The 26,407-nt window shown below is 36.7% G+C and overlaps 1 protein-coding gene across 2 annotated transcripts; it reads right to left on the bottom strand.

The window, feature by feature from the left end:
• MARCHF5 (membrane associated ring-CH-type finger 5) lies at positions 1-26,314 on the bottom strand. 2 transcript variants are annotated; one of them, XM_033066603.2, is made up of 6 exons: positions 26,085-26,314; positions 11,186-11,388; positions 7,263-7,363; positions 3,937-4,120; positions 3,353-3,519; positions 1-2,215 (listed from the first exon to the last, which is right to left on the bottom strand). In XM_033066603.2, the coding sequence occupies exons 1-6, from the start codon at positions 26,126-26,128 to the stop codon at positions 2,099-2,101; spliced, it is 816 nt and encodes a 271-aa protein (XP_032922494.1). In that variant the 5' UTR covers positions 26,129-26,314; the 3' UTR covers positions 1-2,098. The 2 variants fall into 2 exon arrangements, with proteins under 2 accessions (XP_032922494.1, XP_032922493.1); XM_033066602.1 differs by having other exon boundaries at positions 7,263-7,393; positions 26,085-26,313.
• Between the last annotated feature and the right edge of the window lie 93 nt (positions 26,315-26,407).

The raw sequence follows: 26,407 nt of genomic DNA, 5'->3' as shown, positions 1-26,407 counted from the left end.
GAGTGTAAAAAATATTTATTCAACCTAATTCAACATAACTATAATTTTCAATACTTAAAAACAAGATTTACAGAGTAATGACCTTTAACCACTCGTGAAATCATCTTACAGTCCATACAGCATTTTATAATTGTATTTTTACAATAGCTTTAACTTCCAGAGGAGACAATGAGCTTTCCCATGAAACAAGTTTCAAACCCACTAGTTTGCATCATTCAATTCTCCATGAGACTTTAAAAAACAGTAATAAATTGCTTGGAAATATATACAGTGAAGAGCACTGAAAAGCTGTTTTCTTGAAACGAGGAATTCTGTAAGAAATACATATTATGTTGTTTCAAGACTATCTTACAGAGTGTAGCAACTTTCAGAGGCTGCTACTCAGCTTAGGTTTTATATAAAAATGAGCCCACTAAGACAAGTATAATCAGCAGACTTACAAGGTTATAGTAATTCTTCCATTCCAGCAAGAGCCTCAAAAGTATTTGATATTGATTGAATGTATAATTCATAACACCTGTATAGGTTTTTAATACTAATTGGCCTTTATATACACTTTTGTACAGTTTTAAAATATTACATCTTGGTAATTAAGATAAACATACTATAGAAAAGGTACCTTACTTTGAATTTCTCCTAACATACATTATTGCAGTCAAAGAGGAAGTCCATTCTGCATTTACTTAATTTCTGGTGAAAAGAAATATTTACTTATGAATAATTTCACTAGAATATTTTTAAGCCATTCTTCATGCATTTGACATATTAATATGGACAAGAAAAAACTTGGAGAAAAACAAAGAAATTGTTGTTAATAAAGAACTTCAAATACAAAATCTAGATTAGGTCATGAATACGCAATGGCTGTATTATGTTTGTCAGAATTTAACTTCACAAAACAGTCAATTCCTGTTGAAATTAGGTTTAGAAACACATCAAATGATGGAAGTGCTAACATCTCCCTCAGCTGACTACTTCAGACATATGGGAACAGTAAAACTTACTGTATAAATAAACTTTATTACACATTTAAGACTTATCTTTTAGTCCTTTACAAAATGGAGCCAAGTTACCTTAAGAGCACCTACCCTGCTGGCAGGATGCTCAGCTCAGGTACCCAAATTGTAGTGTCAGCCCCTTGCAGCCAGCACTTCCACTAGGGCAGGAGAGGCTAGTCCTGAACAGAGCTGAGTTACACACTCAGGTCTGGATGCTTCAGGGGATGCCCTGCTCTGTCAGTTCAAATGGAGCTTTAGTGTTCAATGCTACTTTCTCACTGGATTTCTGTGGCTATTTACACAACATAAAGGAATATGGAAACTAAACAAGTGTTCCAATACTTAACTACAAAATAAGCAACTGAAATTTACTTCCCCCTTGTAATTATTTTACTGTGGAGGAAAAAAATGCTATTGAGCACCAGTTACAAACCAGTAAAGCCATGAGAAAATGACACTAGGCACTGCAGAAGATACAACAGGACATTGAAAATTACCAGTAGTAGAATAGTCACCTGAAAGCCATGCTAATTTTAACACCTAATACTTAGGTGGTTAAAGCTGACATACAAGTCCTGTAGAGAGTGAGCTATCTTCTGCTTTCTCTGTCATTTGGCTATTTCACACTCCTCATTTGATACCAGAGAAACCCAAGGAAAATTACTTCTCCTTGGTAATGACTCACATTTCCTTTCATCAAAGCAATCTCCCTTCATTGTGTGAAATGCTAAACTGAATGACAGCGTGGGTATGAAAACACCTATAGAAAAGGCATTTGGATATAGCCTACATAACTACACTTAAAATGTTCTGTAGTTGATTCTTTTTCTATTCAGAATATTGGCTCAAAGAAAATAATTCAAAAGCATACTGCCCAACAGAAATACCCAAAAAATAATGAAAGTCAAATCACATTCTTAGGTTCAGTGGTTGCTGAAAAGATTTACCCTGCCACAAGACAGTGCTTTATTGTATTTAAAGAAAAAAAAATAGAGGAGCAGCAACTTATCACAATTTTCCACTACTGTGCAATAACAATGGAACCAATACAACATGGAAACCTGTTAGGTGAGACTCTGTGACATGTTGAGGTTACAGCCTTATGCTCCTTCTTGCTCAGGATAATTTAAAATTTTGCGGTGAGCTTGGCGCAAATATTGTTGCTGCTTGAAGTAAACCTTAAAAGCTCCTTTTATAGCAACAAAAGCAATTCCACCCTGAAATAAAAAGATATTTTTAAAACCTGCACAGTTCAGTGTCATATCATTGCAAATGTTCTCAAACATTTCCAGTCAAATATTTGTTTTCTAAACATACAGTATTTTCTTCTAAAGATTAATTAGTACAGTTCCAAATGAGTATCTTAAAGTTTTCTGTCACAATGCACGATTACAGAGGTTAATGTTACTTAAAGGGATTACAGACTGAATTCTATAAAAGCTTTTATTTCCTTGGCAGTCTTACCAGTATTCTAAATTTAAAAATCAAAATCTTATTTCAAGAACAAAGCTCTGCTTTCCTGCCTTCTCTGAATACTATACATGGCACAAGGAATAGTACTGATAACTATTCTATAACTAGACTGTGAAAAATGGCACTTGCCAAAAGTCAAGTAAAATAAAATCTATTTTTATAAAACAAGTTTTTTTTCCCTCTAGAAAGCTTTACAATATGTTTATCTCAAGTCTTCAAAATGAGACACCAAGCTTTTAGTCTGCATGAACATTTGCAATATCACTGTTTGTTCCATATAAAAGAGAGGGGTGCATAAACATGCAGGAATTGAAAACAGGGGCTGAAGTGACAGTCAGATGAACAGGGATTCCATATTACCAAACTCAATGTACTTGCCCTTGAAAGGCTGCAACCAGAGAGGGTATTCACAAAGGAAGAGATTGTCATTCCCCCTCCACCTGAATTCAATGGAGAGTTAATTTTCCTCTCCTTATTAAAGTAAGAAACAAAGGGTTTTTCTCAAAATCAGTAAACAAAAGCTAATATGGAAAGGTTTATAATATAAACCCCAGTCTTCCCTTACAGAGACTGTTCTTAGAAGATGCTGGCTCCTCATCTTAATTGTCAGCCTTAATTACTGCTAAGGCCAGCCTACTGCAGTGCCAGATAAAAAGTTTAAGCCTTGTCATGAATGGAGATTAGCTTCAGTCATAAAGACAGTCTTTCACACACGTTTGTCCACTGCTGAGACAGACAACTTTAAAAAAACCCTTCCTTTAATCAAATGCCACTCTTAAAATTCTGAAACAATGCATGCTTTTTCCTTTGCCTGTCTCCTTCACAACATTTCATATTTCTGTATTATAATAATCTATGAAACAAACAGTATTGAATCTTACCAAGATTGTCCTTTGTAAATTTGAGTTAACACTGCTGAACATCAGCTTGCCAACTATCGTGGCAATAGTAGGGAAAACTAGAGCTCCACACAGAATCCGTGTGGCAGAGACATGATCTGCTAAAGGGTTGGCCTCTGCTGGGATACGAGGAACAGGACATCCAATACCTAAAGGGTAAGAATGGAGGAAGAAAAGGTTACATAGCCTCAAAAAGAACACAGAAATTATATTACTGCCCACTCCCCACCCCACTACACATCTACAGCCCAACTACTTTTTGAGAACTATCCCTCTTCTCAGTGAATATTCTATTAAATGACTGCAGTCATTCTTACTTTCAAGTAAGACCCATGAATTTTAGTCGCTTGTTTTGTTACTAAAGCCTGAGCTGAAACCATGTTCCTGCTACTCCTGCCGCACCCTTCTCAGGACATACTATACAAACACCATCTAAACGGAATGAATGTGAAATAGAGGGATGTTAATCACCTCTACTTAAAAATAACAAAAACTACTTGCCTGTCCCCATCTCCTGAAGGCAGAAATTCAATCTTGGCACTTCCTTTTAAATTTAATCACATTACCTGGAAATATGCTGTTCAAAATTTGTAGCTTATTAGAGTATTTGCGCCACAGTCTGAGCACGTAGTCCTCCCAACGGATCATCTTGCCCAGTATTAGCATGACTGGGATAGTGGGAAGGCCAATCAAAAGGAATAAAGGATCAGCTCTCTCCATCACATCAAGACCTTCTTTGTGACCCACAACCTGGAAAATATGCATATCGTTGACAAACATAACAAAGGCCACAACAATGTAATAATGTACAAATGAACAAAAATGTAACTTAAAAAGCTGAGTTTGTTTGAAGTCGCCCAGAATGTTTTAAGTTAAAGAAAAAAAAGAATACTGTTTTACCTAATTTACTCTGTTTTCTCTTTGTATCCTTGGTTGCTTATGGAGCATAATGCAGGTGAGCTATTGGCCCTAGTTTGCAAATCATTAATCTTGCAGAGAGCTGTAACAGAATTCCCTACCATCTCAAGAAAGGTTTCATGTATTTCTGTGTAAGTAAAAGCCTAAACATCTGAAACACTAATAATATAGCAGACTTTCCAAAATCCATTTAAGAATTTACAGTTTAACAACATTAATTGTACACTCAGAAACTGATCAGATACTACTGTTCAAAAGATAAACTGATAGTAGGTACTTCAAGATGATTTTATCAAAATTTTACGGTTTTTAGGAATACCTTACATAAGAGATCACAGTATTTAACTGTTGTTTCTCTGGACAATGCAGGAAGATGAACCTTATTTTCAACTGTAGTGGAAATTATTTTCAAATGTAGTTCGTTCAAGGATTTTAGAGGATCATTATTACTGCTGTGTCTACACTTTTCTACTAACATATAAAAAAATTAAGCAGACCTTTCCATTTATAAAATGCACATATTAAAACTCTAACAGAACAGTGCCTTATGTCTTCTAAAAAGTACATTGTTTTAATTTCAAATAAATCTAATAGGACTGAGGATAAAAAATTACATGGTAGATATCCTCTAGAGTTGTCTCAATTTAAGCAGCATAAATGCTAATACAATCATTGAACTGCTTCCAGGAAGAACAGGTTCTTTCATGACTTTTTCTGTAACAATCTGGGAGGACTGAAAACACTAAAATAATAATGTATGTCAGCCACTGGATTTTCTGATGTGTTTTCATTGACTTCTCATTTTCCCCACAAGTACAATAACTTATCAAGTTTTCAATTGCACAAAAATTAGAATTTGGATATAAGAACATGAAACAACAGCAAAATTTTTAAAAAGGAAAACAACAAACCCAGTACTTCTGGAATAGGTAGGACATAGGGAAGAAGCTACAGAAGCTAAGGTACCACAGTACCTTCAAACTGTACATTTTTGCTGTGCTCTGAAAAGCATTCCATGTTATGCCTCTAGAAAGTCATGTTATATACCACAGCCTCTAAAAATAGGCATAACCAATATTGTTGCTGCCAAAAGATTATCCCTGAAGAAAACATTCAGCATTTGTCTTCCAGCTTCTTCAGTATCTTCTACTCAAACTGTGAAGTCTGACACTATCCTTTTTCTTCTTAGTCACTGCCCATCAAAAAAAGCCTCAGTAACTTGTCTCTTTCTGCTTTAGATTACTGTATTTCTCTGCTTTCAGTAACTTCATCTGACTTGTTCTGACTTAGCTACCACAATGTCAATTCTGTATTTATTTTTCTGTGCCTGAAGTCTAAAAATAGCTTTTGTGCTTCTCTCTGGCCCTTCAGCTAAAGGAAAGGAATCTGAAATGCATCAGGAGACAAGTTGTTTTAAACCTAGCAAGGTTGGGGTGACAAAAGGGGTGAACAGTTTCCCTCTACTACCCACTCAATCTCCTCTTCTACAAGCAAAACTAAATTATTGTCTTGCCCAGCATGCCATCCATACAATCAAAACATTAAATGATGAAAATAGCTAATTCTTCATACCTGGCACTTAACCAGCTGCCTAAACTAATGTTTAGACAGATCCTCACTTCAAAAGCAAAACAGCTTCAGAATAAAGCATTTATTTTTCCATTTGGCTATGGAGTTCTAAGGCATCTAAAAAAAGGGCTCAGTGTAGCAGTGAGCAAGGAGAAAAGGACTGGTGCATTTCCAAAGTCTGGTTGTAGTATTACAGATGGTTGTAATATTCCTGTTGGAGCCACAAGAAGAAAATATCCAATGAAAAAATGTTTTAGTGCACCACTCTGTAATACACAGACTCATCCACTGAAATGGAGGTGGATTGAAAGCCATTACAAATGAGCTATGCAGCTGCCTGACCCTTGGCCACACTGGTACAAGGAAACTGCAGCCACTTATTTGGGCTCCATTTCTGCTCACAGAAACTGAACCAAAAGAGCACACAATCTTGAGAGGGAGTGACCTGCAGAACTGCAGGGCAGTACCACACATCCCCAGAACTAGTGCCAAATGACTTACAAGGAGAAGAACCAGGTTGTACATTTAAAATTAGAACTATGTAGAGGACTGTTTATTAACATACGGGTTTGTTAATTCTATCTACAGCTGAATTAGCATCAGAAATACTTTTATGCTTTCAGGCAAAGCACAGGTTATAGACTTGATATAGGAATCAACAACTAAGAGCAATAAAAGTACTTCTGATTGTACAATCTCTGAAAACTCTGGTCTCGTGGTTGAACTAGGATTGCCATGAAAAAGTCTTTCCATAGTTAATAGTCCACCATCTGTCAACATTGCTTTTCTATTTAAATAGCAAGTTCACAAGAACAGAAGCAGGAAAAGTATTTTTCCCCTTTCAACTAATCACACAGTCTGAAGTAATTAAAACATTATTAATGTTCAGTGTTTTGCATTTCTTGTTTATGAATGAATTGCATCATTCAGAGCATATATTTTCTGTTATACAATTAAAAAAATAATCATATTATCCAGAAAATAATTTACCATGTTTCAATTTCAGCCCTGTGAATGTTACTAGCAAAGTTTTTCTCCAGGTAACAGAAAAGATTAAATCTCATGTCTTTTCTGAAGAATTACTCATTATTGGTAGCTAGGTGGAAATGGCACTTTTTCCAAGAGAAAAGAATTGGGTTCACCAGTCTGCCATACATAGGGCAGACAGTACAGCCAGACACTACAGCTACACTACAGCTAGAGCTGTAGTAGATTTGCTTAGTTGCAGACTGAACCACGCCTAAACAGGCATACTTGCATTTATAAACTATGATCAGTTACATGTGAAAAACCATCTTGAATTCACTGTTAACCACACTGAAAGCAGCTAAGAGTGTTTTAAGGCAAGGAAAGGAGTCTGAATTGACTTTTGCTTTCAGAGCTGGCAAGAGGAAGACGTGTATACCTGCATGACCGTCACCGCTCCGTACGTAACAGCTGTCCAGTAGATAGAGCCCACCATTATTCCAGCTGCAGCAAAGGGACACGCCTTTGAGATCAGGCGATCTGCAAGATCCAAAACGTAAACAACTGGACCTATGATAAAGGAAAAGTAAGGTTTCAAGATAGATATATATAGATATACACACACATAAAAGCATACTGTAGAAAGGTCAGTATCTATCACTAATAAGAAAGAACAAATGAGGCAAAATAGAAGTCTGACATACCACACGTGCTGTTAGAGTGAGAATATATAATTAAAAAGCTATTAAGCTAAACTTGTAACTTCTTTCTACCTACCATTTCATTTACATAATCTTTGCAGGAGATTGATACACTGCTTGAAGCACTAATTTACCCACCAATTAGCTTCCTTTGTGTTGAGTAAGAATTGTTATTTTGTAGAAACCACTTTAGGTATAGTGCCTCTTTTATTTGTTAGATATTTTAGTTTTCTGAAGGAAAAAAATACCAATTTGTTGTAATGTACTTCATGTCCTTAACTTTGACAGCTTCACCTGAAAATTCTGTCACTAAACTATCCTGCTATGCAGTAAAAAGTAGTGCAGTTAATACAAAAAATTTCTTCTACTGGAAGAGGCTGCATTTGCTGTGTTTAGAGGATCACCTCTCCAAACACTGGAGGAAAAATACTCCTATTCAGGTTATTCAGTGCCTTTGACAACAACACATGAATAGGTTCATTGTTCTGTCTATGCCCAACTGCACTTTCCAGACTTACACAGGGCAAGACTATAAATACCCTGACTACCTTTGGGTGAGGTAAACAAGGACAATGCCTGCATCTTTCATTTGAGGGACTGCAAGAGCATGAGTGAAGCAAAAGCTAGAGCACTGAAATACATATATGGAAGTGTAAAACATCATCATCATCTGCATTACTTTGTATTTGTCAACAAATTCTACATACAGACTGTCCTCCCACAGCTCATATGCGTGAACAGTTCCTGTGAGCTCCCTCCTACTTTTTCCTACCAAAATCAGTGACAATTCTCAAAACCAGCCTACAGGCATTCCTCAAGTAACCAATCCTCCATGTCTCTCCAAGTTTACCCACAGTGACAAAATTGTGACGCGTGTTTCTCTTAAGTTCTTCTTTTTCTAGAGAACAGCTCTGTTGTGAATGATTTCAAAAACCCCAGTTCTACTCAGCTCAAGTGGAAAAAAAGCAACAGGAACATCCAGTTCAACTCTTAACAGTTATGTTTGACTTTCCAGAACACACTTAAGAAGGTGCTGAGATGTCTATCAGTATGCTGGAAGTAGCAACAAGGTCATAACTGAAAGTACTTAATGCACAGTAGTTTACACATCTTGACTGTTTCCCAGAGTCACTGAAAAAGTGGCTTGGTTGTACCATTTTGAAAACTTATGTTTGAAAACAGGACACTCAACACTGAAGGTTGCCTTATAATACAAGTACTAACAAATTACACCTACTGATACTAATCAGTAAGAGAAACCTGGCTAGAGAGTCGGGTATAGAATCTTCAGAAAATACTAGAAAGAATTTTGAAATGATCTTTTAATTAGCCCTTAGAAAGGAAGTAGTGAGAAAAGAGGACAAAATTGCTTTTGCTTTTTAAGATAGAACTGAGGAAGAAACAGGAAAATAAGTATCACTGATACCCTAATTAAAGAAGGAAATATGAAACAAAAATATTTTTCATTTTGAAAAATATATCATGCTTTGAAGAGTTTTTTTCTGCCGAACTGTTTTCTGTTTATTAAACTGAAGTAATTATCTAAGAGATACTTTGGTTATTACCACTTTCAAAGTGGTAATAATATTTTTCTATTTAGTCAAAGTTCTCAGAAGAGCAGAAAACATAAGAGCAAAATTACCACCAATCACCAGAACTGATAGGCACCATCAAATTTATGATTTTGAAATATATCATGAGAGGTTGTTTTAACTAGTAAATACATAAAAAGACACCCCGTGTTACTTATATTCACTGATGTCTCCTCTAATTGATATTACTTCTAAACTATAATCATAAATTAAAATTTGTGTTGGGGGTGTTCTTTCACAGAATTTTTAGAAAAAAGTTTCCAGCAGTATGTTAGGGAAGTCTTTAAGTAAGTTTTTCAACTGTGACATCTCAGGGAAGGGTATGACTAATTCTGTCTTCAAAAGACACCTGCTGTAGGAGAAACAGGGCCCCTAGCAAGGGCCCTTGGAAAATTCTTACTGTCCTTACTCTGCCTGATGTGACCTTGATTGACTTGTAGTTGAATTCCACTGTAACAGCTTTGGGTTACTAGAAAGAGTTACAAAAGGGCAAGGCTGGCTTACTTGTTTAAAGCACTTCAAGGTCATGTTCCCTGGACCCAGATTAATTTCCCTGCTCTACTACAGATGACTTGTGTACTCTTACACAAGTCCGAATTGTTACGCCCTCATCATGGAAAGAGATGTTGTTGTGAGGGGAAATATATCAAAATTCATGAAGGGAATCTCACACACCTGCATGCAAGAGCTGAACAACCTCATGTAAGAATTTTAGGCCAGCTCAGAATCCAGACATGTTGGAATCTAAACTTTCAAATACAGTATGCCATGAATTGCAGGAACAAATTAAAATGCCTGTTATTTTTAAAGTATTCTGTCCAAATTACAGTTGCTTCGCCTTTTTGCCATTGTCAAAATAAAATGCAAAAGCAGCTCACTTTACAATTTCATCAGTCAAGATACAAATAAGATTTCTAAACAGCATCAGGTTTTGTGGTGCATTCTGTGTCCAGACAGAAACCCAGTTTTATTCCCAAAGTCAATGTAAACGTTATAGTTTGATGCCTTCTTTATGAAGATTTACCCTACTCAGCAAAGCCAAACTGTGGTTGTTATATATATATAATAACTTGTAGAAAGTTTCATACTGATTTATGTTGGTTGTTTTTCCCTTTATCAACAATGCAGTATATATTTTACTTCCCATTACTCAGTGTTCTACCATGGAAATAAATGTAATCACTCAAAATTCCCTTGACACCTTAATGTCGTCAGACCTTAAGCTACTAAGAAAGGGGTCCTGTCCCAAAGAACAGGCAGAGAGTTATTTTCAGCTCTTTCATTACAGAAATAGGATACTTTAAAAAAAATCTTCTTCAAAATCCTCTAAATGCCTGCACTCAATTGCTACATCACCATCTCTTCAACAAACAGTTTTACTTTTAAACAAAATTGAAGTTTCCATGGCAACATTTCATTTTCTTGATTTGCTTAATATATCCCATAGAACACATGGGCAAATGAGGGCTGAAATAACAGCAAGCACTGCTAATTTAAATGCATGCAAAGTACTGTGCATTATCCTGCTTGGCTACTCAAGTAAGAGACTCTGGAAGACCATGTCAAACTTTTTTTTTCACCTTGACAAAAAGAGCTAGAGCAGTACCCAGCAATCATAAATATTCTGCCTCTTGACTACAGGGCAATATTGACTCAGAAACACCTCCTGACGAAAGTGAAAGTATGTTTTTCCAGTAATACCACATGCTGCTTAGAAAATTCTCCTCTGATAAGTTCTCTGCAAGCTGAGTCAAAAAAAAGATGTGTTTATGTGCTGTGTGGCAATTGCAGAAAGAAGTCACCTTCTGCTCAACAAGAAAAATAATCCCATTAGCCAGGAAATAATTACAGGTCAATCACGAGATTTATCTATATACCTAAGTGGAATACAGCCAAAATTTTTAGAAAGTATTTAATTAATGCAAGCAGAATATAAAGTTATTTCTTTCTGTCTGGAAAAGGCAATAGACAAGTTTCCAACAGAACTGGTATTACCAGCACAACAAAGGAAAAAAAATAGAAAGCAAGAACAAATAAATAAACAACAATTTAAATGATCCATATCTTACCTAGCTTTGGAAATACTATTAAATATTCTGCATTGCACTGAGGACAAGCAACTCGAGCAGTACTGTTTCCTCTTTGCTTTTCATCCACCCATCGCTGCAGACAAGTCTGATGCACCCATTTGGTGGAGCCCCTGCACCTGCAGGGTCTCACCCACTCTGCTGTCCGATCATCCTCATCCGTAGCAAAACAAACCCAGCAGCTTCTGTAATCACAGGAGGGGAAAAATAAAAAAAGAGATATTTTCTGCTACATTAACATGCTTAAAATAAACATTCACATGTGAAAGAATGCAGCTTTAGAAAATGTGCACCTAGAGATGATGGTTGTTACTTCATTCTTAATCACCAGAAGTGTAAGTATTTTGCACCAGTTTTGCTATAAAATCAACATCGTAAACGTAATTTTACAGATAAACAACTGTTTTATATATTCTGAATTATTAATTAAACTTTTAGATAATTTATGACTAAAGAACATTGAAACTGTAGTCCAATCTTTGAATAATTCAGCATATAAAAAATCCATTTTTTTAAATGTTTTATCATCTCCTTCAACAACATTTTGGTAAGTTTTTTTTAAATTTTAAATTAATAAGATCAATATTGTAGTCTGTTACTTGGAAAACTAAGTTCAATCCACTTAAATGATAAAACAACACATATGATACAATATACCACAAGATGAAGTATTTAGTTCAAACAAGTTGACTTTGTGTAATATAAATTCAGTTACAAAGTACTTCAAAAATACCAGTGTACCAGCAGAGGAGGAAATTTCTGCTTTAGAGAATTACATGGACATAAAAATTCAAATATATTAATTCTGTAAGGAGAAAACACCAATCTATAGAACCTCATCTGAAGTGAGCACAGAACCTAGGAACTCCCAGATGAATGATGATGATTAGGCCAGAGTTTTGGCCAACTTACAGGAGAAAGCAAAATATGTATCTAAACTAGGAAAATATCAGGTATGTTCAGCCAGTAATTTTTACTGTGAAACAATTTGCTAATTCCCATACTGAAGATACTGAAATTTATATAATAAACCAGAATCTATCAAAATAAGAATCTTACTATAAATATATATAATGGTTTGATTTCTAGAAATATTTTATGCAAGCCCTTGCAATCATAGCTAAACCCTTATAAAGGGGCAGTAACAGCATCCCTATAATTTAACTACCAAGGAAAAATCTAATTAAACATTGTGAACTAACTAAAGTTTTATATCACAATTTTGATGATGTTTTGTTCTCTTGAGTGAAACACTAAAAGGTTTCTTATGTATAACGAGTAACAGTAATTGAGGAATAAGAAACTGAGAAATGCTCTGGTGCTCACAAATGAACAACTTTATTATTTGAGAATAATGATTGTGGGTTCTGTGCTAGGATGCTACAGTGGTTCATGATGCTTTTCCTCTCACTTCTGTTTTTGTTTGTTTTCAGCTCCTCTTTGAGGAAAAAGAAGGGGGATTATGCAATGGGAAATTTAATTTTGTCAGGCTCCAACTTCAAGAGATGAAAAATACTGTTGTCTAACAGCTATTCTTTTCAGACTCACTATTTTGGGTAGTATTCTATTTGTAAATTGAAAGTGCTTCTTTACAGAAGAATAGCCATTTTTAAAAATAGAAATGACTGCGCCTATAAAATACTTGCAAGACATTTTTTAAAGCAGTGAATCTTTAACATCTATAGTAAGTGCAACTTGTCAGAGCAGAGGGCAACCTGTAGCAATTTATTACCAGCATACTTTTAAAAGGAAATACAATTTGACACTCAGATTCCAGGGAAGACAGGAGAGAAAGCAATTTAATATTAACAATCCATAAAATGAACCTCTAAGGTCCATGTGTCCAGTTGTAAGTACAGAACACATTATAGTAGGTACAGATGTAAATTTAAACTGTGGAGGTCTAAAACTAGAGCTGCTTTTGCTTGCATTTGAGAAGACTTTTTAGTTTATGACTGACATCTGGAATCAGAACTGTAGTTTCTTCCATTCATCTTAATGGGAAGGTAAAATCAAAGTCTGACTTGGCTTTTTTCTGCTCTTCCCCACATTGATTTGTATCAAAATTCTTATGCTATTCACTCCTGTGACACCATCCTTCTTTTTGCCTTCATGATCCCATTGTGCACCTACTGCAGCCCCAAATGAAGGGACGCATTAACCTTCCTAAGCAGGAGGAGGAAAGACAGACAAGCCACAAGTTAGTAAGAATCTAGATGAAAATGCTGAGACCACAACTAAGATTTGTAAGGATTACAAAGCACGGCTGACATTTTGGTTCATTGCACTCAATACCAAGTTCTTACAGAATACAAGTTCATGGATTGCTCATTGATTTTTATTCACAAATTTACTTTAAGAACAAATAATACCATACAATACTACTGATAATTGTTCCTCTTCAGCAGTTTTTTTCTGCCTTACAGGTAAACATTCACTCATTCATTCCACATCCTATTTAAGTCTAAAACTGCTCTGAATTTGTAATTCAGATTCAGATTTATAAATTAAAGACTTCACAACCGAGCTAGTTAGGTCTGAGGATACCATCACAAAATGCAAGTCTAGAGTTTATTCAAATAATGACAGATTTAAGCATGAACATAATCTTGCTAAACTGCAATTTTAGCTAGTGAATTTGTCCATGACAATGGTTATAGACTAAATTCTGTTCTCAAGTTCTCTGTCAAGGTTAGTAAGTCAAGAAAAATTTGCATTTTTTCTTTAATTGCTTCATCCAATTTCTTGCGAGCCAATGATACCTGAAAACCCAAAAGAACTACGAAAAGAATAACAAAATCCTTTACAGACTTAAACCTTCAGCAAGTCATGAATAATGAACAGTAAATTCCCTGTATACTGTCATCAGCTTTATCTCCTTCCATTGACAGCAGCTGTAGCAGAAAGGACGAAATAAAACCATTTCAAAGCAGGTATCTAGGCTCTTGCCAGATTTTCCATTTTCTTGTACTGAATAAAATATGACCTTGATTCTTACCACTGAATCAGGTTGCTACTCAGATAACCTGAAACAGAAAGGGCTGAAAAGGTGGAACAAAGCATTGTTTCTGTTAGAAACTTAAACCATTTTCCTTGATGACTTTCTGCATAGCCAAATCAATAACACTAATGTATTTTTCCACACTTCCTTGGCTCAAAAAAAAAAAATCAAAACAAAACATACAAAACCCCAGACTGATATCACTATTTCAGCTCTGAATATAAGGTTACAAATGCCTTTTAGATTCAGCTCCCAGCAGATGAAGCTTTCAGCTTTCCGGTCTCAAAAATTCTATTCTGACTCTGAGAAAAATGCATTTTTTGCATCAATTTTTTTTTTTTTAACAAAGACAAACTCTTTTCAGGGCACTGCTTGTGTGAAGAGCAAAGCAGATGGGGAGAAATTTGCATCGAAGATTAGAGATCCTATACTCCAAATGTTACATGACCAATCTAAGAAACCAAGGCTTGCCTAAAACTAGGACCTCCAAACCACAAGTTTCTTACCAGTAAGGAGCCCACTCTCTCTGGTACCTGGTTGGAGCTACAGCTCCAACACATCCCTAAGACCTTCAGTATCAGACATACCTAGACTGCTCTCCTTTTTATTAAGCTATAGCTCTTCTAAAGGTTACTTTTTTCCAAAACCAGTCTTAGATGGGAGGGAAGTCAGTATCTAATTAATGTTATTTAAATAAAATCTGACTCAATTTATGAAAGCTGAATTCATCATAAAACAGCTTTGTTTTTAAGCAGCTGCGACTTGTTGTAAAGGAATACAAAAAAGTAATTTAAAAGCAGTTATGTTGATTTCCTACACATACTAGTAATGGATTTGCAAAAATTTCTAAAGCCCTGTAAGCCCAGCAGATGTCCTTGTATCCACAACACTTAATGGAAGATGACTTGCTAGACTGGGACAGCACAGCTGTTTTATAATCTGGTTTTAAATATTCAGTACTGCAAGTGGGAATGGAAACATCTTGGAATTTTCCCCCTCATGTTCAGTGGCATACAAATATGAATGGTCAGCAAAACCAGGAAACTTCTCAGAAAAGAAAGTTCTACTAGACTTTTAGACCTAACTCTTACCATGAGAAATGCAAATTTGAACATGCATGACCTGCTCTAGAATCATGAGCTTAAAGTGCATTTTCCCTCTGAATATAGTTCCTTCATAAACAAGAAATTTCCTGCATTTCTCCCACAGCATGAAGCACAGCTCTTTTCCTTACAGTGGTAGGAATTTGCTGATATCTTGCTGCAAGAGTAAAGCATCCTTGTCCTGCTAAGAGCAGCTTATTGCAACTGAATTTCACATCCAAAAAGAAGAAAGTGAAAAGGCTAAAACATAACTGATAGCAACAATAGCACAGAGAGTCAAGTCAGTGAGGGGTGAAAGCATACCTTGAAAGAAATGACTGAAAGCATTCCAATAACTAGCCATAAAAAAAGCACATTCTAAAGGATGACCCACAAGTCTGCTGTTTGGAAAAAACAATTTTTCATGAGCTCCTATAACAACTTTTTATGCATAGTCTATGTCAACAGATAAATATCTTTGATGATGAATAGTGATAAGCTTGACATTAAACTTGCCAACAACACTCTAACTACTACAAGATCATGTTTAAGTTGGAAGACTAAGATATCAGAAAAATGGAGTTACCTAGTAGCATTAGGCTGCTTTGGGGCTGGCTGGAATTTTAGTATGGGGACAGCAAACTGCTCTCTCAAAAAGCAAGAGAAACATCTCATTGCAAATGCTACCACTAAGCATTTCCTCTTCCTGAGTGTAAAGGACCAGCGGCACTAAGATCTTGTACTAGAGGGCCACTGCCTGGTGACAAGAGAATGCAAGCCTAGCCTACAAACTCCTGATAAAGGCTACAAAGAGAGGAATACCATTAACCTGAGAAATGTTAGCTTATGACATGCTTCACAGAGGAGATTAAATGCCAGAAGAGAGATGAACCCACTTGCAGGATTATAGATGGAACACTGCTCTTTCCCCTGTATTTTCCTGGCCATCAGACACAGTGGAAAATACTTTTATCTTCAATCCAAAACCTTCCTGTCAAACTCAAAATACCCTTACACTATCCTAAGGGAAAAAAAAAAAAAAACAAAAAAAACCAACACAAGGGAAATACAGTGAGTGAAGAACAGATACAGGTGCAAAAATAGCAGTCTGAGATGCTCCATGGTGACTTTAGTGGATGCTTTTAAGGCAGCATGGCATAACAGCCATATGCCAGCCTGTATCACTCAGCTAGAAAACATGTCGTCACATTGAAACAAAGTCTAAAAGTCTGAAAGGAAGTCCTTAAAGTCATCTGACCTTATACCCAATTCTGCTCTGCCTATTCATCAAGGACAGGGTGCAATGCTTGGTAAAGGAGACTTTGTTAAGAATGTAGACATAACCGTAACTACTCTTTAGTACAAAAGCAATGCTTTCAATAGAAACAGCTCAAGTACAGAATATCAAGCTTGGTGTGAATATACGGTCACCCAACTCGTATTCACATATAGGTTCTGACTTCCTCTAACCTCAGGAAGACATCGGATAAAGCAGATTTTTAAAAGCTTTTAATAAAAGCATGTGGATAACAAACCCAGTAAACAAACATATTAAAACCACATAGAATAATTAATTAGAAAGTGCACCAGAAAGAGCTACTGATTATCAGAAGTTCAACTCAAGGTTTATTATATTCTCAATTATAGCTTAAATCAAGCAGAAATATTTTACCCTTGAGTTCATTGCACTGTATAAAGGCAGAGACACGAGTAAAGGACAATTCACTGAATCCTGCTAGCTGCTTTCTAGCTTGTGGATAAAATTAAGCCTTTGACTGCCAGGCATCATCTACTGTGCTTAAATTCAGCGTTAGGAAGTTTTTATGGTCTTTGCTTCTAGCCAGCTTAGAATAAGGAATCCCTCCTCAGATCTAGTTATCTTGTTGGGTTTTAGTCTCTAGTTTGCCAAATCTAGACTGTCAGTAAAAAAATTAGCTTTCATTCTGGATAAGTTAAATTTATGCAATCAGTTATTCAGACATATTCCTTTCACAAAGTCTTCAAAATTCAGTTATCTTAAAGGCTTTAGTATTACCTACTCTACTTTTTCAAAAGGAGAAGCTAAGAAATAACCAAAGCTCAGTGGCCTTGCTGTCAGCCTTTAAATATGCAATGAATTTTAATGTTAGAAACATTTGTTTTATTTCCTAAGTGAGGGAGGGATAACACGGTCCTTCTAGACACGTACAGAGGACAAATCAGGGAAAAACTACTACTCATACAGTAAGCACATTATTACTAAAACATTATACATTTTGTTAGCTTAACTCTATACTATTGTATATTAGCAGCTTGGCCTACAACTAACAGTTGAAAGCTACTGAGTGCCAGTTGGATGTGGGTAACACTGATTCTTACCATCTTAGGAAGAAAAACAAGAGTGACTGAAACTAAGTGGAAAAAGAAAAACCAACCATCCAAAACCTAAACAAAGAACCTCTCCCCCACACACGAAACAATTTACTTTCAAAACTGAAACATGCTTTGAACAACACAGGAAGCTGACACATAGTCAAGTACATACTTAGCAAACAGTGAAGAATTCTAATAGAATTAAGTTAATGCTTTAAAATTTAATGGATTTTTTATAGTGCAGATAGCATATGATATAGGGATAATGTTTTCTCATGCATTGTTTGACAAATCTGCCAATAGTCACAAACACAGGAAGTAACAGAGATGTGAAGCAACTAGGAAATTACATATTAGAGGCTATTTAAAGTTACTTCCTTGAATGGGACTTTAAACATCATAATTACTTATTAATTACTTTTAAGATGACCAGACTCCCAATGAAGACAAAAACATGTAGTTTCTATTAACCAACAATGCTATTTTGCACTGGGCGAAAGAGGAAAGGAGTTGCATCAGAAAAATACCAACACTGATATTTGTGGTGCATGTACAGAGTAGATGACAGATGCTACAAATATCAGGAGCGACCTACATACAGAATAGACCAAGTTTGACCTGCCTAAAACTGTAATCATCTTGACATTAAGCTGTTGCTGTGATAAGCAAACGATAAGAAATGCAAAGTTATTCACAGAGTCTGTATCATGTGAGCTCAATCTCCTGCAGCCATTTTCCAGTGTCACACAGTTAACACCAAAGTACAAATGAATCTTTAGGCACAGCAGTTTTAGTTACAAAAGTAAATGCATTAGCATAGACATCTGTTAGAAACTAAAACATGATTCCTTGCTTTACGCTCAATTTTTAGGGAAAGTGAAATAGAAGTTTGATTTTTAAAATGTATTTCTAGAGAGTTTCATGGTTAAACTGACCATACAGGGTAAGAAATCTTCATGCTGTGTTCTTCCAAAGAAAAGAAAGGAAATGTAGTCCTCCAGCTGCAAAAGGTTGAAGACTCCAAAGCAAGCAAATTGCTTTGAACTCCAGTTTATGACTGATACTATTACTCAACTTATACTCAGTTTACAATTTCTCTTTTTTACCAAAAAATTTACAGTATAAGAGAACAAACCAAAAAGCTCTACTTAAGTCAGTCATCTTATATAATCACAATAAGGAAAATTGGAACAACTTCTGACCTAAAAATTACCAAAAAAATTTAAATGCCAACAAGACAAATTCTTCGAATGTTAATACCTCAAGAAAAACAAAAACCACCTATCAAACGTGGCAGACATTGAAAATTTGGAAATGTCTTTTCTCTGAATAAATGTGAATAAAATTGCAAAGTATCTGATCATAACATTAAGTAATTCTCCTCAACAAGCTGTGGAACTGACTGCATGACTCACCAGTAGAACAGTCACAAGCACCCTGCACATGGCCTTCTGTAATTACATCCCTCACAGAAAGCTCACTTATGCTGGCACATTTTAGCCCAATAAAAAATATCCACTTCTAAACAAAAATATTCACATTCCAGGAGGCACTTAGAAGAAATAAACGAGAAGAGATCTGGAAGGTACATAATGACCACACTGCAGGTTTAAAATAAAGGGTCTTTTCTTTTTTTCTAGAAAGATTGTGAAGAAATAATTAATTACATCAACATGGCTTAAAAAAATACCACTGAATGTCAGCCCCTCTTGTCATGACAACTTTATTATTTACCACCTTCTCACTGTGTTAGCAATTTCTTTTACTATGTACACACTGAAGAAGAGCTGCATGGCCACAGGAGGAAACAGGCAGAGAAACATATACTGAGAACACTAAACAGTCCATACTCCTCAGCAATCACCTGAAAACCTAGAAACACTAACAGCAGTTATCCAAAAAGTTTGTTTCTGTGAAAGTTGTTTCCAAACTCAAGCACATACAAGGATTCCCTGGTTAGCCCTTAAATCAACTGGTATTTACTTGTTATAGGGATAACTGTTATATAGTAGGCCAGTTGAATTTTTATGTTAACTTAGAAGCAAATTAATGATTTAAATACAACTTCAGTGCAATTTTTTTAAAGCAGCATTTAAAAGTAGACATATTGATTGTAAGTTTTCTTATTCTACAGTAGTATTAGGCAGGAAGTGTCTAACCCTTTCCCCAGAATCACCGACACAAAAATCCTGAGTATAAGCACTTGCATTCAGTTTCAGAAATTTTTGGCAAAAAGCATTAGCATCAACATGACAGCAGCAAAAATCCTAAGAGAAAAAAAGAGCAAATTCCCAGTCCAACTAGACAGAAAGTTATCTTTACTTTTAGGTACAAATTTCAGAGCTGGTGCTAAAAAGGCCAAGTGCAGATTTGCTAGAAGGTGGGAAGGGACTGTACCTCCCTATCGGCACCTCCAGCATAGTATGTTTAAGTTATACAGTGCAAATGATACTGTGTTGTTTTCCCACTTAAATTTGGATTGCTTTTGGACTTGGTATCACAGAATCACAGCTTGGAAGGGACCACAGGAGATCTTGTCAGATCTCCTGCCCAAGACAGAAGCAACACCAAATTCAGACCAGCCAGCAGAGCGTTCTCCAGCTGGGTCCTAAAAAGCCCCATGGGCAGAGATCCACATCTGCACTGGGCAACTTGTTCCCAAGCTCAACTGCATCACTCCCATCCTCCCCACATGCTGAAAACTTCTCTGTTCAAATTGACAGTTGATTCTCATCATCCTGCCAGGAACCTCCACAGTCAGTCTTCAGAACAACCTCCTTGGTAGGTAGAAGGTTATCAGATCTCCCAAGCCTTCCCTTCCTCAGACAGGCCTAGTTCCCTCTAGATTTTTCTACCAAGTCATGTGCCCCAGCCCTTTGACCAAATATGTAATCTCAACAGTTTCATTCAGAAACATCAGAGAGAAGCATTTTGCTTACATCGCTTCAGATTGAGTCCTCTTATTCTTTTACACTGTGTGATGAATTTGCTACTTGTGGTAAACTACAAATGCCAGTAAAAGCATGAGCAAGTCACACACTCTTTTGATAAAGGTAAACTACAAATCCCATAAAAATCTAGTACTTGGCCCATTCTGCTGCTTTTTTCATCAGAAAGCACTTACTTTCACACAGGAATTTTCCACTCTCTGTGCAATGCAGAAAGACCATAAGCAGGTTAAGATGTCAAAAGCCAAACAAGCCTAAAACAGTAGACAAATTCATTACCACTTTAAGTATTACTTTAAAAAAGTTGTTCCAAAATTGATACTGTAACTTTTTGGTATTTGTCTGTAAATTACTATACATGTATTTATTCAACACATTTGCATTAACTGTCAGAAGTTTCAACTTCAGTGAGCACTTTAAGACACCATGGGAAAGGAAACCAAAAGAGCTTTAAGCCCTATTACAGAGTCTGAACACTTTTATATGAAAGAGATCAATAAACAGGCGTTTGTATAGCCTTTTTAGATAAAGTGAATATAACAAATGAAAATATTATCTGAATGCCTTCATAATACATGGGATGCCAAGGGTTTGAGTACAAAAAATTTCAAGTTGTCCCTCAGGAGTTTCTTCACACTTAAATGGGAAGAATAATTACCTGCTGTCTGCAGACAGAAGTTACTTGTTAAGCGGCAATTGAAACATACACATTTGTTCCTAAGGATATCAAAGCAGACATCAAAGACAGAAAAATAACATACATATGATGACAGTCAAAAGGTTAAGATAGTTTATAAATATCATGCTGACACCTGTATATTTCACATGGGCAAAAGGCAGTGTACAGGTCTGCATTAAGTCTCCACTAATCATCTTTACTGGTAAGACACAGGAAGAAGTCAATCTACACAGAACCTTCAGCTTAAAGTGAAGCAAAATACTAAGGGATGTACCTGGGATGAAGCAGTAATGAGAAAGCCAAGCTATTATAAAGTTATTATTGTTTCAAACTTTCTTCCTTGAAACCCACTCTCTAAGATGTGTGATTTTGCTTTTTCCATCCTGTATCAACATCAACTTCGAAATAATTGGGGTAAGGACTGGGGAAACAAACCCTTTGTTTCCTTCCTGGTAGACATTAACCCAGCAAAGTCCATTCTCTACTCTTACACACCCTTTCCTTCTAAGCATGAATTACCTACTCTCAAGGAAGAACAGAAAGCCAGGTACTTCTAGACACTGACAGACTTTGACCAGAAGTTAAGATCTCTGTCAAAAGAGTTTAACTCTGTTGTGAAGAAAGAAAATAATTACTCGAGGTAGGACAAGGAAGAGAAACATGCTTAATCAGTACAAGTAGAACAAACAGACTGAATAACTGCAGAGATGGCATTCTGTGATGGCATCTTATCTGGTTGAACTACACTCCTACAGAGTTACTCATGTGTCAGCTTCCATCAGTGAGAGAAATCAGCACAACATACAGTACAAGTTTAAGATGTCCAGAATAAACATCTTCAGTCAAGGACCACACTGCCTTAATTACACTGTGGAAGTTGTAGCATTAGAGTCTTAATCCAAAACCACGTATTGGGTTACTAAAGTATCAACAGTTAATTGTGTAAATAAAACTAAATCAGTGCCTGCACTTTCAAAGAAGGAAGGAAATGACTGATCTCAACACAAATGCCACCACAAATGGTGACTGGAATGGAAAGAGAAACTGAAAATTATGTACAAAGCCATTGCATATTATTTTTCTTGGAAAAAAAAAAGAGAATTACCATGGAATCAGGTGACAGTTCCAAAAACTGAAACAGAAAATCCAACACATTTTGCAATTTTTGAACTACAATCGCGAGCATTTTTTCCAATAAATCAATGATCTTGCAATGAGAAAATTTAATTACAACAGTACCCCTCTCTTGATAGGAAGAGTAATTTCTTAAGCAAACAACAATTTATTGTTTAATTACTTTTAAAGTCTACCTGCAATTTCAGCTCTCTGTCTCCTTTCAATACAGAAAGGCAAGGGTAGAGAGTTAAAAGCCCATCATATTGCTCTGGTTTTTATCAAGGATATTGATCACAACTGAGCAACTACCATGCAGTCAGGAAATTAAGAATGCTAATTCAAAAAACTAAACCATGCTGAAATTACCTCTAGGTTGATTCTTCAGCATGTTCCCGCACAAGCCTTCAACAGATTATCCATCAAATGTTGACTAACATCTTTGAAGACTGAAGTAACAGAAAGCAATAGTGACCATGTTCTGATCAGGTGGCAAATATATGGAAAGAAGGGAGCAGTTGTCTTTAATTTAGAGAGTACATTAAATACCACAAATCACTACCACAGGACATGCTTTAAAAAACAGAACCCCAGCATTCTGAAGCCTTGGCATAACCAATTGCAAGAGCAATCCATGTAATTCAACTGAAGTCAAATGAATAAAGTTATATTAAAAATATGAGTACATTTTAACATTACAAATCACATTCACAGTTCATAAAAAATCCATTGCCACATAAGTTCAAGTTTTAATGAAGATTACTATAATACTGTAATTTATGTATTAAACTAACATGAACAAAGGTATTAAAAATAATGAAATAATAATAAAATCTCATCATTTAGACAGATTACTAATCCCTGGCTTCAAGTGTACACATTAGTCCAGAAATACGGCTTTTTACCACAGATTGAAAAGATTTCTGCTTGCAGAAAAGGACAGTATTTTAAGAATTATTATCTGGAACTGTTCTTTGAACACGAAAGAGAAGAAAAAGATTACAAGAGGGATGGAAATCCCAATTTCGAGGCTAGAAAAGATGATGCCAATCATATGGATTAGTTTCCTAAATTCTGCACATGAGACAATCCACAATGTAGCGTCACTTTACAGTCATGCCTCTTGTATTTATGCTACAGCCAATCCTTCAGGTAAGTATAAAATCCTTAGCTAGAAATTTTGAGTAACTAACTCCTTATATCTTAACAGCTATTTACCTTCATTATAAATCCATGGGCTGCTTCTAGACTGAAATTATGCAGGCAAATAAAGGATGGAACTCAAAATACATCAAAGAAAGATTAATCCCATGCAACAATGTGGTGATGCTATTAAGTCAGTCCTTGCACTGGAGAAATCCAACTTCATTAAGGAAAAAAAACCTGTAATCATACAGGTATAGAATCTAAGAGTCAAGAGAAGAATCCAACTGTTCCCTGCCACAGAACTTGTATTAATTAAAGACCCTTGTATACAAAGCAGTGCATGCATTTAGTTCTATAGCAACACCTAGTTCCTGATACAACAGCATGTCACCACTCTTGGTGGTGATCTAGGCACTGGAAACAGAAGAAAACCCCTTTTTTCCCCCCTCCTTAACTATTAGGATCCAAATTAATCTTCACTAGAAAGCTGTTTTCTGCATCCTCACTAAAAGATCTGTATTTTATTTAAAAGCATGCACTTTGTGTTAAGCTATAATCATTAGGAATTATTCTTAAGATTTTGAATATCTATTTTTTTTCTCACTGAGGAAAACAATCTGTCATGAGCAAAAAAGATTACAGGATAGAGAACTATTTCCATTCCTTAGAATCCCCACAGATAATTTAACCATGGAGTATGTTCCTTAAGATGAAATACTGAAGGTTTCTCTTGATCACCACTGCAAACAACATGAACAATTACGTACAACCTTCAGAAACATCAGATGCTGTTTTCTGTTTAAAAAAAATCTGTTTATTCAAATGTAACCCTGCTCCACAAAAATTATCTATACCAACTACATTTTGAGGTCTTGGTTAGCCACAATCCTTCTACAGATGTCCTGCTACACTCTGAATTAAATTAAAATACTAAATACTTGGTTCCTTCGTACTACTACATTCACCCCTTGTCACATTCCTATTTCTAAAGTTTCCTATAATGAGCCCAAGGAATTCTTACATGAAAGCTACAGCCTCTCTTCAGACCTCCTTTAATGCTACTTAGGTGCTTCAAATTATTTCCCTGCTGTCCTTGTTATTAAGGAAATCAGAGACGCTGTCCAGTTGTTTTACAAATCAAGCTACTCCAAGTATACCAGAAAAAGTCTTTGAAAAGAGTCAGAGACACAAATTATAATTTCACAAACTTGAAAGGATACAAGAATATTAAACGTACATCAAAACACACATCACTATTACAGGTAATGACTGAAGAACATAAACTGGTTTGGCAACCAGGTAACTAATTTCCTTTTTTTTTTTAATTAACTGTTTAATTTAACAGTTGGTCACAACAAGGATTATAAGCATCATCTCACAACCATTTCCCAACAGGGTGAACTAGGACTTCAGAGTGTGATACAGTAGCCATGGGCATCAGGGCATCCACTCAGGGTACAGTGGTTTCTTCATCAAACTCCACAACACAAAATACTATATATTACTGGACTACAAAACTCAGGATATAGATGAAAGTTTGTTGTTTAGTTTTGGTTTTGGTTTAAGAGGAGCTGACTCAGCAATATTCTTATAATTTACCCCTTTGTTATCTCTTACTTTTTCAGTTTTTCTAGAACACAAACTTTTCCTCCCCAAACCACTGTTATGTTCTTTCTATATCAAACTGGAACCTTTAATTCTCACCTTCCAGGCTACACAAGTTCTACCCCTGCCTCCCATAGTTTGTATTTCCATAACCTGCCTGATGATAGGCTGCATTTCATTAAATAGTCTTTCCTTAGAGGCTACCTGGAAAGGAGAAAACCACCAAGGCTCTTTTTGATTCCTTATGATGAAAACTTGGCAGGTACAAAAAGCAAACAAAAGCCTGACAGCTTCTGGATCCCCACAGATAGGTTACAAGGACTTCCTGGATGAGTCAAAATCACACTTAAACGATCTTAAGTGCTCTGTAGAACAGGATGAAAGTGCTACATATTCAAATAAAATTATAAAGAGAAAACAAATATAATAAATAAAATTTACAAGTTAGCAATTATAGAAGAGGAAAGATGCTCAAGTCATAATACTTCTAAGGTCGTAATTTTTAAGAACGGCCCAGAAAGCTTTTGTAGACTTTCTTCAGATCATAAAACCAGCAACAAAACACACAAGGCGGGCTAAGCTTAGGTCATCTTTTGGTGCCTCACTTCGCGTGCCCGTCAGTGCGTTCCCTAACCAGAAGCTCCCCCAGGCCCAGGGACAGACTCCTGCAGCCCCAGAGCACCCCCAGCTCAGACAACACACACAAAGACAACACAAAAACAGAAACACAAACACACACACACACAAACACAAACACACAGCTCCTGTGGCCGAGGGCTGCCCGCTCGCTCCTCAGCTGCCCGCGCTACCCTGCGCTGCTTTACAACAGCGCTCGCACAACTTCTGCCAGACCACCAAGGATTTTAGAAGGCAAAAAATGAACCCGGACCCGCGATACAGGCCCCAAACCCGCCGCGGGGGCTCACAGGCACAGTCCGAACGTTCCCTCCCGTACCTGTCCATGGTCTGCGGCAGCGCCAAGCCCGTCTGCTCGGCCATGGCCCCGGGCGGAGGAGCGGGCCCAGCCGAGGGCCCGGAGCCTGACAAAGGCGTCACGCGTGCGGCGGTGGACAAAGCGGAGCGAACGGGAAGACGGCAAATCCGCCCTTCCGCGGGACGGCCGGGCCGGCCCCTCCTTCGGCAGGCGGGACGCGGCGCAGGGCCGGTGGCCGGGGCAGGACGGAGCGCCCGGGCCGCCGCGGGGAGAGGCGGCGAGCGCTGAGCGCAGCCGCGCCGCCCGTCACCGCCGCCCGGCCCCGCGGCGCGCCTGCGCCAAGG

Source organism: Catharus ustulatus, chromosome 8 (assembly GCF_009819885.2).
Source record: "Catharus ustulatus isolate bCatUst1 chromosome 8, bCatUst1.pri.v2, whole genome shotgun sequence".
Taxonomy (NCBI): Eukaryota; Metazoa; Chordata; class Aves; order Passeriformes; family Turdidae; genus Catharus; species Catharus ustulatus.
The sequence above is the reverse complement of the archived record's forward strand: the minus strand, read 5'-3'. Positions and strand labels throughout refer to the sequence as shown.

Bases quoted from the DNA above. Each gene is read 5' to 3' on its own strand.
- MARCHF5 (XM_033066602.1), bottom strand. From the start codon at position 26,128: ATGGCCGAGCAGACGGGCTTGGCGCTGCCGCAGACCATGGACAG. The intron at 3,520-3,936 runs GTAATGTGATTA...CTTACCCTTTAG, and splicing joins TTTGAACAGCATATTTCCAG to GTATTGGATGTCCTGTTCCT. The intron at 2,216-3,352 runs GTAAGATTCAAT...TTTTTATTTCAG, and splicing joins ATTTACAAAGGACAATCTTG to GGTGGAATTGCTTTTGTTGC.